We start from the raw sequence: 18,365 nt of genomic DNA on the forward strand, positions 1-18,365 counted from the left end.
TATTGTATTTGTGCTGGTAAAATAAATGTTAAAACATTTTATACAAAGAGGGTTTATCAAAATTAAAGCCCAGTTGTTGAAAGTGTCTGCTGCACAGCATACAGTGTTGTGACCAGTGTAGATAGTTGCTTGTAGTGACCGCCCCGGATGGCCCGTGCAGAATCTCAGAGATGTGAAGATAGGTCACCAGCACTCCAAAATGCAAAGAAAATATAATTTATTGCAAATAACGTCACATAGGTCACCATTGCCAATGTTTCGAGCCGGGTAAGGTCCCTTCCTCAAGGTGACACAGTGACCTTCCTCCCTTCCTCAAGCGTCACTGTGTCACCTTGAGGAAGGGACATTGCGCGGCCATAAAACATTGGCAATCTTGACCTATGTGGCGATATTTTCTTTGCATTTTGGAGCCCTGATGACCTGTCTCTTAAAGCCCAATTGGACTTTTAGTTTAAAGCAGATAAAATATTCCAGGTGCACAAAAAGCAAAAAGGTTTCCTAAGTCTTAATTTTTTTTTTTTTAAGAAAGCAGACACAGCCTAAGTTGAAAAGCCTGTAAATCTTCCAGCGTGCTACAGAGAGAGACCTTTGTTCTAAGTACGGAAGCAGTGGTCTCCCTACATAAGTCCAATCCACCTCCTGCTAAGTCAGAGCTAGAACTCTCCAATGAGCAAATCTCATGCTAACTGCTGATTGGAGAGCTCTAGCTCTAACAAGGCAGGGGATAGGTCAGACCTCTGCAGAGACACCACTGCATCCACACAAACAGCAAGGATCCTTCTCTGCAGAATGCTGGTAGGAGACAAGCTTTTCTACTATGTGGCCAATTTCTAATAAAAATGAACTCTAAGACTTTGCACACCTTTTATTTTGATGCACCTGTATCGCATTTAGCAGCATTTAAGTTCAGTTGAGATTTTAAGAGACGTAGTTACCCAATATTAATATTCCAAAAATATTATTTTTCCATTGCAGGCTAGGAAATGGAAGCCAGCATCGGACTGGTTTCTAGCTTTGGACCCTACATTACCTCCACTTTAGGTTAATCATTAGTCTCAGTGCAGGATATAGACAGCAAAAAAATAAATAAAAGGATTTTAACTCTTCCCTACTCTAACAAAAACGAAAAAAAAAGATGTTTGGACTATACAGCAGTATATACACACCTAGATTTTAAAAAAGTCAAAAGAAGTGCAAAAATATTTAACCATCTTGTAGTTAAATGCTGCTCCTGGCTATTATTTGGTTTACTGTTCATGATTAGTCCATAGGTTTCTCACCCGACCAATTAAACACATTTTGTCATATTAACATCTGACATGGCACACGAGAATGTTTTACAAGACAGAAAGCTATTTCGGAGTCGCCTGTGAACTTGGAGAGTCACTGTCCTGGAACAAGCATGCAGTCAGAAAAGTGTTGGGAAAGCTGATATGTACTTTGCTTGTTCTGGATTAGTGGCTCAGTAAGAGGTAATATAACCGATGACATCTCCAAAGCAACTTCCAGAACAAGTCATCAGTGGCAGCTCCCGTATGAATATCCTGATAGATTTAAGCTGAGAACCTAACGGCCATACCTGATATATCCGTGACCTCTACTGGGAGCATTTGTACACTTCCATTAACACAACAATAACCACAATTTAAAAGAGCTAGTAAGTAGAGCATGAATGTCAAAAGTTACTTTTAGAATAATGTTGTCTTAATCAATAAACAACAATCCAGGTCTCATCTAGTTCTGAGATGTCCTGTGAATGCCTTTATCTGCTTGCTACATGTACTTTCTACTGCATATATTTTCTTTGTTGAATTGTGTACTTGCTACAATTACCATTCATATTATAAAATGTAATGTCTATCAAAGGTAGATACTAGGGATGGTCCTGATGTTCGAGTCTACCAACAGTTCCACTCGAACATCGGCAGTTCGTGTGTTTGGCAAACACACGAATTATCAGGGCGTTCGGCGGGCTGTTACATAGTTACATAGTATTTGAGGCTTAATAAAAACATAAGTCCATCAAGTCCAACCTATTGCGTGTATGCATTTATGTTTGAGCTGGTGTGTGCGTGTTTATGAGTCCATGTGTAATTTTGCTCTTAGGAGTACCTGTGCCTTGGGAAAGCTGAGCGCCCCACAGGACACTGCACACTACACAGTGCCTTGTGAAGCCCTGATTATTTTTTTTTTTTTTTGGGGGGGGGGGGGTGAAGGGTTAAAAAAAAGACTTGTCAAAAACATGTCTTTTGTTTATTTCTCAATTAAAGGATTTTTTCAAAAGTTTGGTATTTGTATTTACATTTTATTTTAATCCTTTAGTGAATGGGTAGGGCACATGTACTACTACTCATACACATGGGGGGGGGGGTTTTGGGTGCCCCTTTATTACCCTGGGGTACCCTGATGTGAACAAGCCCCCCTGCCCACACCCCCACAACCAACGCCCCAGGGCTTGTGGGGTAGAGGCCCTTGTCCCCATCGGCACAGGGACAAGGTGCTTTTCCAGGAGCGACCCTGGAAAAGCACCCTCCCAGTGCCAAGGGCATGTGGCCTAGTATGGCAGGGAGGGAGAGGACTGCTCGCTCTTCCCCCCACTTTCCTGCCCTGCCAGGCCTGTTGACGGATCAACAGTCTGGTTAGGAATTTAAGAGGGGACCCCATGTTTTTTTCCCCTCATTTTGGTGGGCCTGGTATGACTTTGAGGGGGAACCGCACACACTTTTTTTTTTTCCAAATGGGGTCCCTCCTAAAACTCCTACCAGACCTTAAGGGTCTGGTATGAGACCCCACACTTTTCTTTTTCCTTTTATTTAAATAGGGTCCCTATTAACATTCCTACCAGACCTAAGGGGTCTGGTATTGTTTGGGAGGGGGAACCGCACAATTTTTTTTTTCGCTTTATAAATGTCATTTTTTTTCCTTTATAAATGTCACTTTTCGCTGCAGCAGGTTCTATACATCGTACAGATGTGCCACTTTACAGGCAGTTTAAGGGGACCCCCAGGCACGATATTTAAAGGAACTTTTAATTTTTATTGTTTCACTTTAAGCAATATTAAAATCACTGCTTCTTTAAAAACGCTATTTTTTAAAAGTGTTTTTTTCACTGATTTCTGTCCGCCAGGGCAGTACCGGAATCCCCGTACCCTTTTTATGGCCAATAACTTGCATATAAGCCTTCAAAATGGGCACATTTGATTTTCAGAGTTCTGGTCCCATAGACTTTCATTGAGTTCGAAGTTCGAGTTCGAACTTTTTCCATGTTCTAAAGTTCAAAATCACTACTGAAGATATCAGATCTACATAAATGCCAGGTAATTACATTTTCAAAACGAGAAGTCAGCAGCGGCAGCCTACGCATTCCCACGGTACATGGGAAATATTTACAGAATAAAGAAAATGTTGTTTTGCACATTTAACTCCTAAAGTATCTTGTTATGTTGTGAATTTGAAACACAGGTTTTAATACACCTGGCCTTAGTTGTACACACCTGTGTAATGGTACAACTATCTATCACAGTCTTATGTGTAGCTAAGTGAACTTTCTATTAAAGAGTGAATACTTGCAATATCATATCGCTACAACATTGACAATTTAATAGATCACTGTAGTAAACTCACACAAATAGAACACAAATGTATCACCTGAAATTGTCAATGTTGTAGCGCTATGATATTGCAAGTATTCACTCTTAAATAGAAAGTTCACTTAGCTACACTTAAGACTGAGCACAACATAGTAATACCATTACACACGGGTTTATCACCAGATTTTGTTGCAGCTGGTCAAATTTTTTATACACGTTTTGTACTCCTAGCGCGTCTGTTGTTGTTTATTTTGTTTAGTATGTTACACACCGCAGCTAGTGCCAGGCTGTGGAAAAGGGCAGGTCTCCTGGGTTGCACTGGGCACAGGGGCCATGGCACCGCAGCAGCAAAAACACAACTGGTGTTAAAGAGCGTTGTGAAACTTAGACTTGAGATTGTTGACATCTGCTGAGGTTGAAGCGCTCAGTAAGCAGGAAATGGGGTGTCACTTTGACTGGTAGTTTACCATTACCCTGGCATCCTAATGAAGTGTCTGCAGTATACACAGCTTCGGCATGGCATCTTAACGCACGGCTAAGCAAAAGCACTTTCCTCCTTGTCACTGTCATCCATCTGCTTGCACCCTACTGCAGCCAATGGGATGGAACCATGCTACAATGTGCTATAAGCCATTTCCACTTGCCTATTGCATAATCAGCACCATTAAATATGTTAAAAATGACTATTATTGGTTGTTTCCCTCTGTCTCCGGCACCTGGAGTTTGATACATTACCGTTCAAGTTTTCCAAGAGCAGACTCGCTTATTAATGTTATCTATGTAAAGTGTTGCAAAATTAAGCTAAGCGCCTTCGTATTAAGACTTTATTCACTGAGCACATACAGGCTGTCTAATGGTTCCCTTCATTTATCAATTTACAATGCAAAAATCTCTAATGCAAAGGTTGTATCCAGCCACGGACAAGCTCGGAATTCATCACATATTTATTTTCTTAGCTTGCCTTCGTTTTTATGTTTATTTGTAATTTTTATGGCAGCTTTTTGTTATTCTGCTTTACTTCTTTTTGGCTTATGAATCATTAATGCACTGGAGCAAAAAGGACAGTGATCTATATTGCAGACTAAAGCTGAAGTTTTTGTGGTAGGAGAAAAATGGTTTAAAATTGTCAATATATGGGGTATTTTTTCTAAGGTTAAACTATTAAAAATATGGGATGGAATTTTGGGTAAGTCCTCTTAATGGGTAAGTCCTCTTGAAAACCTAAAAAGAAATCTAGGAAACTACAGATGATAGATATCACTACTAGTCAGGGGTGGACATACAATTCTTGCAGCTTCACATGGACCTTTTTGGACTTTGAGGCCCATTTATACTATATGTGAGTTGAGCTATTGCAAGATGTGTAGAATACTTTTCTCATTTCCTTTTGACACTATTTGGACTAGAAGTAAAAGGAGGGTGTTTGCTGGTTGACTCCAAAGAGCCTTTGTTTTACTCAATTTGCAAATTATAAACCAGGTGAGAGTTCTGAGTATCATCTATCTATCTATCTGTCTGTCTGTCTTTCTCTGTCCACAGTGTTTGTATTTGGACAGTAGCTGAATGTGGGTGTCCAACAGATGTTCTTGCACAGGGGACCTTTTGGAACCTAAAACCAGACCTGCCACCACCATGAACATTTTTACCTAGCCTGGCAGTCTTTCTGCTGTTTTGTCCATCTAGTAGAGTTTGCAATCGTTTTGGTTTGGTGTCCAAGGGTGGCAGAGGTTAAGCTCTCCAGATGTCTTCCTAAAAAATACAAGAAGCCAGTAATGCATCCTGCCCTTTAGTATCCACCCCAAATAGACATATGACTTCTGAGTGGACATGTCCTTTAATCACCCATCTTGCTGCTGTTTGCTCTGAATTAGAAGGCTAAATTTGTTCATGTTATTGCAACACCATTTCATTGTTACATCTGAAATAACCAACAATCAGAGTCAGTATCAATTAGCAATTTGTATTAGACTGGAATAATTAATGGACTGAGTGGCTTCTGTGCAATCCCATATCAGAACATTAGGTAACTGTTTTGGTTTGTGTCATTAGAATAACTCTGTCAGGGACCAGAATACCTCCGGGTGGCACTGTGGAGCTGGAACCTGATCCTGCAGTTCCAGTGCTCGCCTGCAGGTGTCTGCCAGCAATTAGTCGCCACCTGGTACTGCTCTGGGAGGGTATTTAACCTCTCCCTGCAGTGAGGCCTGTGCCTCAGTATTGTTGCCATATACTGTAAACCAGTTTCCTGTTTCCTGTAAACCAGTATCCTGTTTCTGCCTTCGACCCTCACTTCTGACCCTTACCCCTGAAGTCTCCAGATCTGTGGCTCCCGGCCTTTGGCGTTTGTATATAGTGTGGCTCTTATTTGTTTCTTGCGGGTGGTGGTAGATTGCCGGTGTTTATGTGGTTTGCTATATTTATTAAAACTATTATTCACAAAGATTGTTGTGGTATTTTCAGTGTGGTCACATATTCGGTTCACCTGCATAGGTACCTGCACGTGGTGTTGGGACACCCATGCTCGGTATTGTGACAAACTCCCATGTGACTGTGTAGGAGTTACATGATTCCCCTGCTGACCAATCAAGATAGCTGAAGACCGGGCACCCGGAAGAAGCTGGGAAGAAGAAGTTGATGCTGGTGAGGGAGCTCTTGGACATTGCATCACTGGAGCTGAGGTGAGTATCTTCGGACTTTAGTTCCTCTTTTGGTCTGCAGCTTTCATCAAAATAGTACCCAGTAATCCTGCCATGAATGTACTCCTGCAGGAACTTCCTTTCATAGAGTAACTACACTCTGGCCTTGTCTCCCAACTGTTCTCCTGCATTGTCACCCTGGCACAAGGGCTTGCAGTATAGACTGTAAGCGGCTGTCTCAACAGACATAGTCCACTGTTGTCACCCTCAGGAAACCCCACCCTGGGAAAAACAATGCAGTCACTGACTAAGTGCATGTAAACAGTAAGTGGCTGCAAAAGGCGGATAGGCAACAAAGGTTAAACAAAGTATATTTATTTTTAAAAAGCCAATTGTAAATTACACACTGTACTTTAGCAACCCAAAAAGTCATTGAGTTAGGGTTTACGTTGACTTTAGGATCAAATTTTACCTTAAGAACAGCTAGTCTTAGCTGGCCCAGACCTTCTAACCTTCCCAGGATCTTAGATTTGAGATGCTGGACAGTAGCTTTTTTTTTTTTTTATATGTACCATCAATTTATCTGAGCACTCCCAAATATCATTCTATCAAAGCCGTATAAGAAAAACAGAGATCGAAGGTGGATAGAACCGGCAAATCTAATATTTTTCCCACATAAAAGATTATATTTCCTTTTCACAGTTCAAATAAATAATAAAAACAGTTAGTGCTTATCAAGCAATGAAAACCCCACAGAGTACATCGTCCTTTTATTTCCCCTTTGATAAAAACATTTCCGATGCGCAAAAAAGGAAAAAAAAAAAAGGGTAATCGAAGCATAAAAGTCACGGACGTATCCTGTCCTCAGTAGTTTACACATGAATAACTTAACTTTATCTGGAAGAGAATATACCCCCGCAAGGTCACATTCAATACACACAACACCTAGAAATAATGTGCTTTTTTTTTTCCTTTTAATCCATTTTCGATGAGGCCGCAGCAAAACGGGTCCTCGTAAAAAGCGCTCTTGTACAGAAAGGCAAAGGTAAGCGGCCGGGAGGGGAAAAAAAAAAAATCATATTACGCTTTTTTAGTGCATCAGTACTCCATATTTCCTGGAGACTTAAAAGAGCAAAGAGCGACAGAAAAATTCGGCCTCAGCAGCTTTATGTTGCAGAATGGCGGAAAGTGACTGTGTGATTTATAATGAGAAAAGGTATCTACAACACACAATTTTCTACCTAGCTGCAAATAATAATTCATAGTGATGTCCCTTGCAGATAAAAGACCTTTTGTGTGTTGGGCCTATGAGGTAAAGTGATCATGATGAATGTCAGGCGGGCGCAGGTAACAGCTTTACAAACCATTAAGATTAGCTGGGCCTTTTTTCAATGATAACAGTAGCCAAGCTGTGACTGTATGTGGTAATAATATCTCAGTACTGATAAATGCCAGAGACGGCCAGAGGTGTTTATCATCCCTGGCGCAGAAATGCTGACTAAAGTTACCACATGTTGACTTTTTTTTTTTTTCTTTCATTCTTTTCTTGTTTTACAATAGATTAGAAATGTACAGCTTATAGATAAAAAAAGAGCAAAACTCTTGGGTTTATTAAGGAGAACTTTAGGGTTGCATGTGATACCACCAGCCATTTTGTATCCTGTGGCCTCACGACCCCAACTAAGTCTTCAAAATGGCTGTTTGTGTTCTGTGGTGATGATTAGGGATTCTCAGAAGGGCTATGGTGGTGGAGAAAAAACTACTAGTGACCAGATTCTCACTTCTGTGACCTATGAACCTGAAATTTGATTGATTGATTGATATTTGCTATGTGTAATTCAGAGAGTCCTTTCATGACCATTTATACACTTGAGTCACCTTGCGTCAACAATGGATCTTAGGAATATTTGTAAGTCTTGTAAAATAACCATATAATAAAATATTTTCTTTTAAAGATGAGTTGATTGTACCTACAAACGACCCTATCGACAAAGTAAAAGATATTAAACAAAGCCGGCCTCCAAAAGAAAAAATATATTTTTTTTAAATTCGTTTATTAGCTGACATGTCATCAAAACAAGGTTACAGTCATGAATGTTTTAGCAAAAATCGCATATACAACTGAAGCGCTCACCCCCGAAGGAGCCGCTGGATGATCGGGTCTTCTATATATATTTAGTCCCAATGTACCCGGGTACCTAACCCACTGGCCAGTGGTAGTTTCTTCAGCTAGCCAACGTTGGGGCCCAATACAAACGGTGAAAATCTGTGTGTACTGTTAATGACAACAGCAGGCCGGAGGCCTCTCACCCATACACGGAGGGAGATGTCCGTCTGTAGCCAGCAGGGATGTCAGCAATTATCTTATGTGATGAAGAACTGTATATAGGAGCTGAAGTCTGATGCCATCAGGGGTTCTGGTCATCAGATTTGGCGTCCGTCTGGGCGTCCGTCTGGGCCGAGTCGCCGCCCTCTCAGCAGGATGGCACCTCACTCACAGCCCCAGAGGATCCTCTTCCAGACAGGAACAAACAGCCATTTACTCTGTGCAGCAGATGTCACTACAGTCTCTCCACAAGCTGGCTGCACAACACAAGCAACAGCAGTCTGGCCTCCCTGTCTCCTCCCACTAGACTCCGCCCAGCAACCTTTAGCCCTCAGTGTTTACTTCCCTTCTCCCCTTTAGCACTCTGGGAATTTTAGTTCAAGTATCCATTTTCATTTGTCATTCCTCAGTGGCTGAGTCCACAATCCCCACAAAGCTGTGCTCTCTGGCTCCACCTGCAGCTGCAATATCTTTTCTCTTAAAGGAGCGGATCCCATAACAGGGCTACACAACAATCAAATCACATGTGATTATTGTGCTTTACATACAGTTCTAGTAGAAACATTTCGTGGATACAAAACTTTTCAGTTATCATCAAACAGAACCTTTAACTTATATCTAGTAAGAGTATTCAACATGCTTTCATTAGTGAGAATCTGCAGTCGGGACACAGTTGCGTTGTGGTAATCGTTACTGTATTTAATCGCTGAGTGCGAAGAGTGTCATCAATGATAGAAAAAAGATTTATACTTACCTTTCTGGTGTGTGATGTTTTAAAGAGTATGTAAAGACTAACAAATACTTATCTTATATGCTCCCTTTTTGTCTAGTACATATATCATTGGGAGGGTTTTGTTCTATCTATTTGATAATAAGTGCAAACAATGCTTGTTTATCCCGCCAAAAAAAAAAAGACGGTAGCCGCTCTGATCTGTTTGAAACTAACAAACAGGGAAAGGAGCATGCAGGCAGAGCAATATACAAAAAAGATCCCGATCTTGCAAGAAATCCAGTGAGTTCTGTGAACTACAGACAACTTTCTCCTTATGTAGAACCAAAGGAAATCTCACCGATTCAATTCCTTAGCCGCCATCAGGACTACCCAGGTTCTGGTCTTATAGGTGCGTCCCCACCTTGGAATTTAGTAGCATACGAACAGGCCGCACTACCCAGAGAATTCTAATACTTCACACTTTATTGAAATTCACAGCAAATCCAGTATAGCAGTGAATTAAAGTGTACAAAGCAACAAATACCAGCACCGCAAACCCCCAACCAGCTACAACCTCTCACATGTTGCTGCTTTATACACTTGAATTCACTGTTATACTGGATTTGCTGTGAATTTCAATAAAGTCTGAAGTATTGGAATTCTCTAGATAGTGTGGTCTGTTCATATTCTACAACTTTCCCCCTATGTTATGGAGAAGAGGGTTCTGTAGTCCTGTTTTTCTGTCTCAACCACTGATTTATGCATTTGAACATACCTCCTGAGACTCATTTATACGGATAGTATGAAACACTACTGAGCTGATGGTATCCACAGACAGACAGGGTCCAATTTACCAAGAAGACTCAGAGTAGAATTCAGTGTAGTTCATGCAGGCTTGACAACACAGAGGATGTGATTCCTTCTTATTCTAAGAGGTAGAAAGACATTTCTATCTGGAAGCCTTGTAGCACCATGTATAGAATCCGCTTAACACAGTGAGGGAGCAAGTGATAAGAAATTGGGGAGGAGAGGCTGGCAATGTCTACTAGAAGACTGTACCAATGCACACAAAACTGTAGGGGTAAACTGGTGGACGATTCCAAGTATACAGTAAACAAGTGTAGAAGCACTAATCTACCACTAGTTGTCAGGAATATACAATAACATAATGATATACAATACAATATATAGAAGTGTAATAACAATAACAGGAAATGACAGTGGCTGTGACAGCACACCTGCTCTAGAGTGACAACGCTGCTCCTCCATAGGTAAAGTACAGTGAGTTAGTGTTGTCACCCTAAGATAGGAAGTGTGTTGCTGGTAGAAGAGCCTGGTCAAAATAAAGGAAAAAACCCTGAAAAAATAAATAATGCAGCCACCACATCTAAGGACTAATAAACTTCAACTAATGCATTTAATTTGCATTTCTATAGCTTTTTTCTCCCTTGGGACTCAAAGTGCTTAGAAGGTGAGGCAGCCATCGTGGGCATGTTCAGTTGAGCCAATAAATCTACCAGCATGTCTTTTAGAGGACACACTAAAGAGTATCCCAAGGCTCGTCTAACCAGAAACCCCGTAAACGTGGGTGCTGAAATGACTGTTGATGACACTGCTGAAATCCATGAAGAAGCAAGATGTCACCAGCACATCAGGAGAATAGGTCATATGGAGTCCCTTCATCAGTATGACCCCCTCATGCTGAACCTGATGAAGGGGACCCTGCGTGGCCCTGAAATCATAGTATCATAGTATTTGAGGTTGAATAAAGACACAGGTCCATCAAGTTCAACCTATTGCGTGTAAGTATATGATTCTTCATGTGTATGTGTGTACCAGTCCTTCTGTGATCTTGTTTTTAAGAGTACCTGTACCCCTGAATGTTACGGTCTCTACCATTTTGACAATATGCAACAATAAAAGATGTTCACTTGACCTGGTGTGGTGGTGACATCTTGCTTCTTCATTCTTTTTAGAGGAAACACACACAAGCGCAGGGATAACATGCAATCCCTATGCAGGTAGTGTCAGGATTCAAACCAAGGACCCTGGGGTGGCAAGGCCAAAGTGCCTACCACTAAGCCACAGTGCTTACCATTAATTTTTTTGGTTCTTGAGTTAAGATACACTTTAAATCTATGTTCTACTGAAGAGCTCCAGGCACCGATACTATCTGCCAGTTTAGATAGCATATCCCCTGCTAAGCACTGTGGTTCCTTCCACCGAAACCTTCCTCAATAAAGAGTGCTGCAGTGACCTAGGGATTGGTGATGGAAGCCTCAGAGCACAGCAGGGGAAAACCAGATTCTGACTCTCAAATATTGAATGCTGAAAATTCTTCAACAAACTTGGATCTGCAACACACCACAGGCAGCAAGACAGGTAAGTATTAATTGCCTACTTTCATACTGCAAAAGATAAATACAAAAATAACCCCCATATGAATGGACTATACGTTTAAAAAAAACACACACAAAGCAAACACAATCATTCCTGTATAATATTATTCTTCCTCTCCATGCTTAAATACGATAGCAGAAACCTGTGTCTGCGAAAGCATATGTTTGCAGAATTTCTTCCTCGGAAAAGGTATATTTATCCCTAAGCGGGATGCCTCCTGCTCGGAGGCTGATTTTACGGCACATTAGAAAATGTTATCAGATTTATGAAGTCGTTGTCACACGCAGATTCTGGCAGCGGCTCTGCACAGTGGGCTCTTGGAAGATGATTTATATAGTGCCGGTGCCAACCTGTAAGGTGTCTTGTTTAATGGTTAAACAGCATCCCTCCTAGCTGTTCTGGACGGTGCGCTTCTTTCACCGCAATCGCCACGGAACAGTTGGCAAAGTTATGGCGATCGGAGTGCTTTGGTACAGTAAACAGAGACACAAGGACAAGTGAAGAGCATACTCGAGCAAGTGATGTTGTTTCTGTTTGGGGAGTACGGCTTAATTGCTGCTCTTAATGTCCTATTAAGTGACTGAGTACATTCCAGCTGTGAGCCTGTGATAAATCATTTTATGTTCAGCAAGTGGGACTTTCTTCCTAGAATGAAAAGATTCACCCACCATCGACCACCTTTCTTTCCTTTTATTTGAAGTGATTCAAAAATATTTTTTCTGGGTAATGTGCAGGACAAATATAGGTGAAATAGACGTGCAGAGAAATAATGAAAAATTTTTAGTGAATAAAGATTTAACAATACTATAATCTTTTTTATTTCTGTGAAAGTGAGTTCATTTATAAAGTGGACTGTACTGACAGTAATTTTGGAGCTGCTACTGCTGATTTGCTTTTAAAGGTGCATGTTCTGGGGCTGTCATTCTCATTTTGGTGTCTAATGAGCTGCGGCCCTGGAGCAAGCATGCAGACAATTAAGTCAGGGTAAAAAACCATATCAAAACCACCATGTTGGATCCTACATACTTCTAGTGCCCAACCTGCAGCCCAAGGTCCACTTGTGACCCTTTGGTGTTTGAAGTGCAGCCCTTAGGCCCCAGCAGTCATGAGTAGTAGCACAATTTTCCAAAAAGGCTGCTGCCCAACCTGTGGCCTAAAGGACACATGTGGCCCTTTAGTGTTTGAAGTATGACCTTCTGGCCTCAGAAGTCAGTAGTGGAAGCACTGATATGCAAAGGGTACTGGTACCCAAACTATTGCCCTTTGGTGTTTGAAGTGCAGCCCTTAGGCTCAAGCAGTCAGTGGTGGATGCGCTGATTTGTAAGGGGGATGGTGCCCAACCAACTGCCGTTTGGAGCGCGGGCCTTAGGCCCCAGCAATCAGTGATTGACATATTGATTGGTAAAGGGGCTCATGCTCAACCTGCAGCCTATGGGCCACATGGGGCCCTTTGGTCTTCAGGCCCCAGAAGTCTGTAGTGGAAGCGTTGATTTAGAAAGTGGCTGGTGACCAACTTGCAGCACATGAGCCACATGCAGCCCTTAGGTGTTTGAAGTGTGGCCTTTGGGCCCAAGCACTCAGTAGTGGAAGCATTGATTTGGATAGGGGCATTTGATAATCATAATCTCTAGCAGTTTCATGTAAGTCCCTCAGTCTCTGACTCTGACTGACTAAAACCAGACAAGCGTTGGTCACAAGGTGCTTTGGACTGCCATTCAAAATGTTGTGTTACAGTAACACACAGATGTGAAGCCAGTCTAAGAGACAATACTCACAACCACTTTGCTCCTTTCCACTTCTACTGAAGTCTGTTCGCTGTAAAATAAAAATAATGTGCAGTACAACAGTAGAAGGAAAGGTGTCTACATGTCTCAAGCTGATTGTTTGCTGATCTGATCGTTCCATATTCCAGTACTAATACAATCGTATCAGTAAAATATTGCCATTTTGTGACATTTATTTTGATCCTTGTTTTAAAATGTCAAACCAAAAATGATTGGACAGGACTGAAAATGTTCATTTGTTTTCAATGTGGTTGTACCATGTGTAGTATAAATTAACCTTTATTTTAAATTTCATAAAGCATGGGGGAAAAAATTCAGTTTAATGAACAGTTTAATCAATTGTAATTGTAATCATTACGGCAGTCGTAATTTTGATTGAGTCCTATTAAAACAGCACAAACGTGTTTCCACCATTGAAATTTCATATTTGCAAATATTATTCATGATTTTAATTATTTGCAAAAAAAAACAAATAAAATTAAAGACTACCCCAAGACCTATTCAGCATATCTGCTTGTAGGTAGGTAGTGTGGTGGCCGCTGCTGGTCCTGGGAGTGACGCTTTTGCAATGCCAGAATAATACTGTGGGAAGTGAGGTGGCAATCCGATGATCGCTAAGTCACATCCCTGTTGTGTTGCTGTAATAAACAAAGCAGTCACATGACCACTGTTTACTACTGGCACTGGGGGAGCCCAGCATTGGGCTCATGTCTCCCCTGCTATGGACTCCGGGCTCCATCTTGGGAGAGCCTCTGTCTAACGTGACACACTGTACTCTTAAGATCTTGGTACCAATCTTGGATAGACATGAGTTATATATAGCTCCACCTGCATCACAGGGGGGCCTTTGTCTTAAGGCAGGGACAGGTACACGCGTCTGAGGAACATTTAGGCCTTAACCCTCAGTCAGAGTGGATTGGAGCTGGGGGACCCTGGAGTAAGCATGTGGATTTCCTATAGGGATGAACAGTCTATGGGCTCATTAACACAGACATAAATACAGACATATGGGCATGTAGCAAAAAGTATGCCTGTATTTGCAGTGACCGGAAGCCCCAGGTTTTGTGCTTATAGTTATGTATAGTCCTGCTTTCTTGCTCTGCGCTGGTGTTTGCTATTAAATGTCTTGTTGTTTGAAGGCAAATTTGAATACAGTTTTCCTGTTACTGATGATTTTTCTTGGATAAAAGCACTTTAAAGGAAAAGTATATTGCCCTGTTCCCTTGATTCCTTTGCCACAAAGCAAACATCCGCTACATACTGCTGCATGGCCAATGCTGGCCAGTAAAAGTTAAAATCAGGCTTAAGAGTGGGAATGCCAGCTCTGTAGGCTGATGGGCACAGGGAAATGTACTTAGATGGCCATAAAGACAGCCATACCATTGGGTGGGTGTACCCAGTGCAGTGATGTTCAATAGTGGTCCAAAAAAAGCAGACAGGAATTGGGGAGATGACAAGGAATCTAGAGAAATGGACTCTCTGAAGAGCGTTGTTATCCTCATAATTTTTTGCATCTTCATAGCCAGTAGACATTGGTGAATCTCATATCTTTTGGCATCTAAAATAGTGTCTGTACATGTTTAAAATGTGTACTTAACTGTTGAGGTTGCCTTGTACATTTTAGGACCTTATTTTTTTTTTTTTTCTGATGGCTTCTCTCTGGACTTGGAACACACCAAAGTTACCATTCGCTAGCATATTGTGCAGTGCTGTACAATATTATGTCACAAATAAAAAGTGACACTAAAAGTCCTCCCTATGTAAGGGGTGCCAGTGTGGATTATTATGATTAGCACTTGTGTCTCACCTTAAGCCTGTACTGACTGCCCAGAGCCATGTAGCGTTAATCTCAGACAGAAGTAATGTATTGGCCCGCCTCGGGGTATACTGGCAATTTCCGCCCCAGGGTCAGTCACACAGCATGTAAGTGACCCAGAGCAGTGAACCTCAAGCTAGATATTTAGAATAATTATTTACAGCAGAAAAAAATAAATAAGGTGTCCTATACAGAAACCTGGTAGATGAGTCCCATAGGAGCTGAGCAAATGTAATTTTCTAATGCAAAATCTGTCATATGTTGATGCAGCTACATAGTTAGCCAGATGTCCATCAAGTGCAAAAGATTTGTAACCCCCATTCCTGGCATTAGATTCCAGTTTTATTTTCAGAAAGAAAAATTGCTTCCTGATCACAGCTGGAATAATTTTACAATTAAAACATTCACATTCTGCTATTTAACAATAATAAATGGATGCCAATTTAATGCCACTCTGCTAATATCTGAAAAACATTAACAAGAAGCCCCCTGAGAAAGAAGAATGATTATACTCACCTATCCTGCAGCATGATCCTGAAATCTTTTGAAGGGTGGTGCCTATTATTTTTTTTATGATAACGGCAGAGTAGTTTAAGACGTGCTTAGGTGCGCGTTCATGCGACAAGCTTGCGGTGCCATTACTTGTTAGGCAAAATGCTTGTTTTTGCCCACGTGTGGATGTGCATCACAAACGCATGGTCAAAAACATGTGGGGAGCTTGCAGCTGAAAATGCTGCATGAGCTTATTTGACAAGCAGACGCCTATTTAAATAAATGGGATGACGCGTGTCAAAAACATGCACAAACGCATTGCACATGTGTGAACAGGGCCTTAAAAAGACTCTTCCACCAATGCAAAAATTGCAGGTAAAAACACAGAAGCAATCAAGCACTTTAAATGCTTATTTGCCGTGTTTTTCCTTTCCATTAATCATTTTTTATTCACTTGCAATGCGCCATTACAAAAAAAACATCATAGCTTAATAATTTGCTTTCTTTTTATTTAGTGTCTCTCTTTTATCTATCACAGGAATCCAGGATAGTGACCTCCAAGTAAAAACTATGCGGAATCTGGTGAAGCAGCTCCCTGTGACTAACCATGACACCATGAAAGCCCTCTTTGAACATCTTCGAAGGTAAGTTGGAATTGCCTCCATTGCCTGACGTCTTTATTTGTCAGTCTGTGAAAAATTCCAAAAATATGCTTGAGAGGGCACGAAATTCCGATACCAAAGCATATCCTCGTTGTGTATCGATTGCTCCAGCACTGAGTGTATACACAGCAGCATGTTCCAATCAAAGTGTGGCTCAGCTCCATTACCTCACAGGGCCACGCTCTAATTGGACCCTGCTGTGGGCCACTTTGAAGGGAAATGAAAAAATAAACACATGATTCAAGTAATGATTTTTGTCCCACTAAACATCTTGACAAAATGTATTGTAACCGCTTCACTGCTGGAAAAGTTTGGATAAAATAAAGCCCCACCCCATAACGTAAAAAATAAATAGACGCTTGCACATTTTACATAGAAATTATTTTTATTAAAAATTACTTCAAACTTTTATCTCTTTGATTACTTATAAGATTCTTAATACACAACTTTCTATGAGCATCGGATTTGCCGGTGTGCCCTGCAGACAAACATTTACCATCAGAGCTATACAAAGGGGCTTATTTGTCACTACTATGAGACAGCTCCAACAAAAGGAAGACAGGAGAAACTGCTCTATAGCTTAATAAAGGATGCCATCATAAGGTTAAGTTGCTGTAAAGAGATAATCAAAAAATATGTGTCTATATTAGTCCAGGGTTCCTCAAAAGGTTGCTAGGGGTTCCTTGAGCTGTGAATACTGTAAATGCCACCCCATCTTATGGTGCTTGCCTAGTTCCATGGCCAATTGGTAGGGCCAGCAATGTAACCAATGATGTTTTTAACTGTCTGAAAGGGGGCATTCTTCCCACTGATCACCAATGTAGGTTCATTTCTACCACCAACCTCCGTAGAATTGGTTTAAGAAGGGATTCTCCAAGACCTGACAATTATTTTAAAGGTTCCAATTAGGTAAAAAAGCATAAAAAATAGTCTGGTCTATATTTACATCTGTACACTTGTTTAAATTCTATACTGGTCAGCAACAAATACCTCTATGCCCCCACAAAGCCTACACCCCATCCCCCCAAACAGGGGCGTAACTAGAAATCACAGGGTCCCATAGCAAAATTTTGTATGGGGCCCCGTGATTGCTAGTTATGCCACTTGCAGAGCCCCAGCAGAGAGTGACACGGCAGAGCCCACCATAGACTCTCTATAGTGGGCTCTGCAGGGTCTGAGATCTCTTACCTGTCAGCGCCTCTGTGGTCGCCGGGCCCCGACTCCTCTGCTATCAACGGGCCCCGTCTTCTCTTACATCACTGGCCCCACCTGCTCTTAGGTCGCTGGCCAGTGATGTAAGAGGAGGCAGGCCCCGCCTCCTCCATTCCGAACACCTCCCTCATCTGCCGCAGCGGCTGGCTGTCACTGACACAGCTCCGCAGCGGCTATGAGGGGAAATGCACCGTGGCCACTGCTGAGCTGTGTCTGTGACAGCCAGCACCCCACATGCCATAGCGACCCAGGCAGCCCTGGCCGGGCCCCCCTGTGCCCGGGCCCCAAAGCGCACACCTGGGTCACTATGGCGATTTTTACGCCACTGCCCCCAAACCCCTTATAACCATGGTTGGCAACACCGCTCATTCTAATGCAGGCCGCACAGGAAGCAAGGAGCAGTGAGGAATGGCTGAAATGATAAGTATATGAGGATTGAGGGGGCACTTTCCATAGACACAGTCACTTTACCCTGCATTCTACAGATTGAAGTGTTGGTGAAGTGCTGGAGTGTAAAGGATAATTTGCAGGCATTCATTGATGACAGCTCTCCATAAACTGGTGAACCCAGCAGAGTTAGTAGTAATGCAGAAAGACAGTCACAAACTGAGAATTACATCAATGTTTAAAGTGACACTAAACTCAGGAGTTAAATCTTAATGCATTTAATCCCTCCTCATGTATCACTTCCCCCTCCCTTTTAGAATGTAAGCCTTCAGGGGCAGGGCCCTCCTT

At 41.7% G+C, this 18,365-nt stretch overlaps 1 protein-coding gene across 1 annotated transcript in view; it reads left to right on the forward strand.

Annotated features, from left to right (window-relative positions):
• ARHGAP15 (Rho GTPase activating protein 15) overlaps positions 1–18,365 on the forward strand; it is a 409,873-nt gene that overhangs the window by 355,507 nt on the left and 36,001 nt on the right. Inside the window, exon 14 of the mRNA XM_018554050.1 lies at positions 16,295–16,400. Coding sequence (XP_018409552.1) covers positions 16,295–16,400 — 106 coding nt within the window. The remainder of the gene's footprint in view (positions 1–16,294; positions 16,401–18,365) is intronic.

This window comes from Nanorana parkeri, unplaced genomic scaffold, assembly GCF_000935625.1.
Source record: "Nanorana parkeri isolate BGI_ZX_2015 unplaced genomic scaffold, ASM93562v1 scaffold140, whole genome shotgun sequence".
Taxonomy (NCBI): Eukaryota; Metazoa; Chordata; class Amphibia; order Anura; family Dicroglossidae; genus Nanorana; species Nanorana parkeri.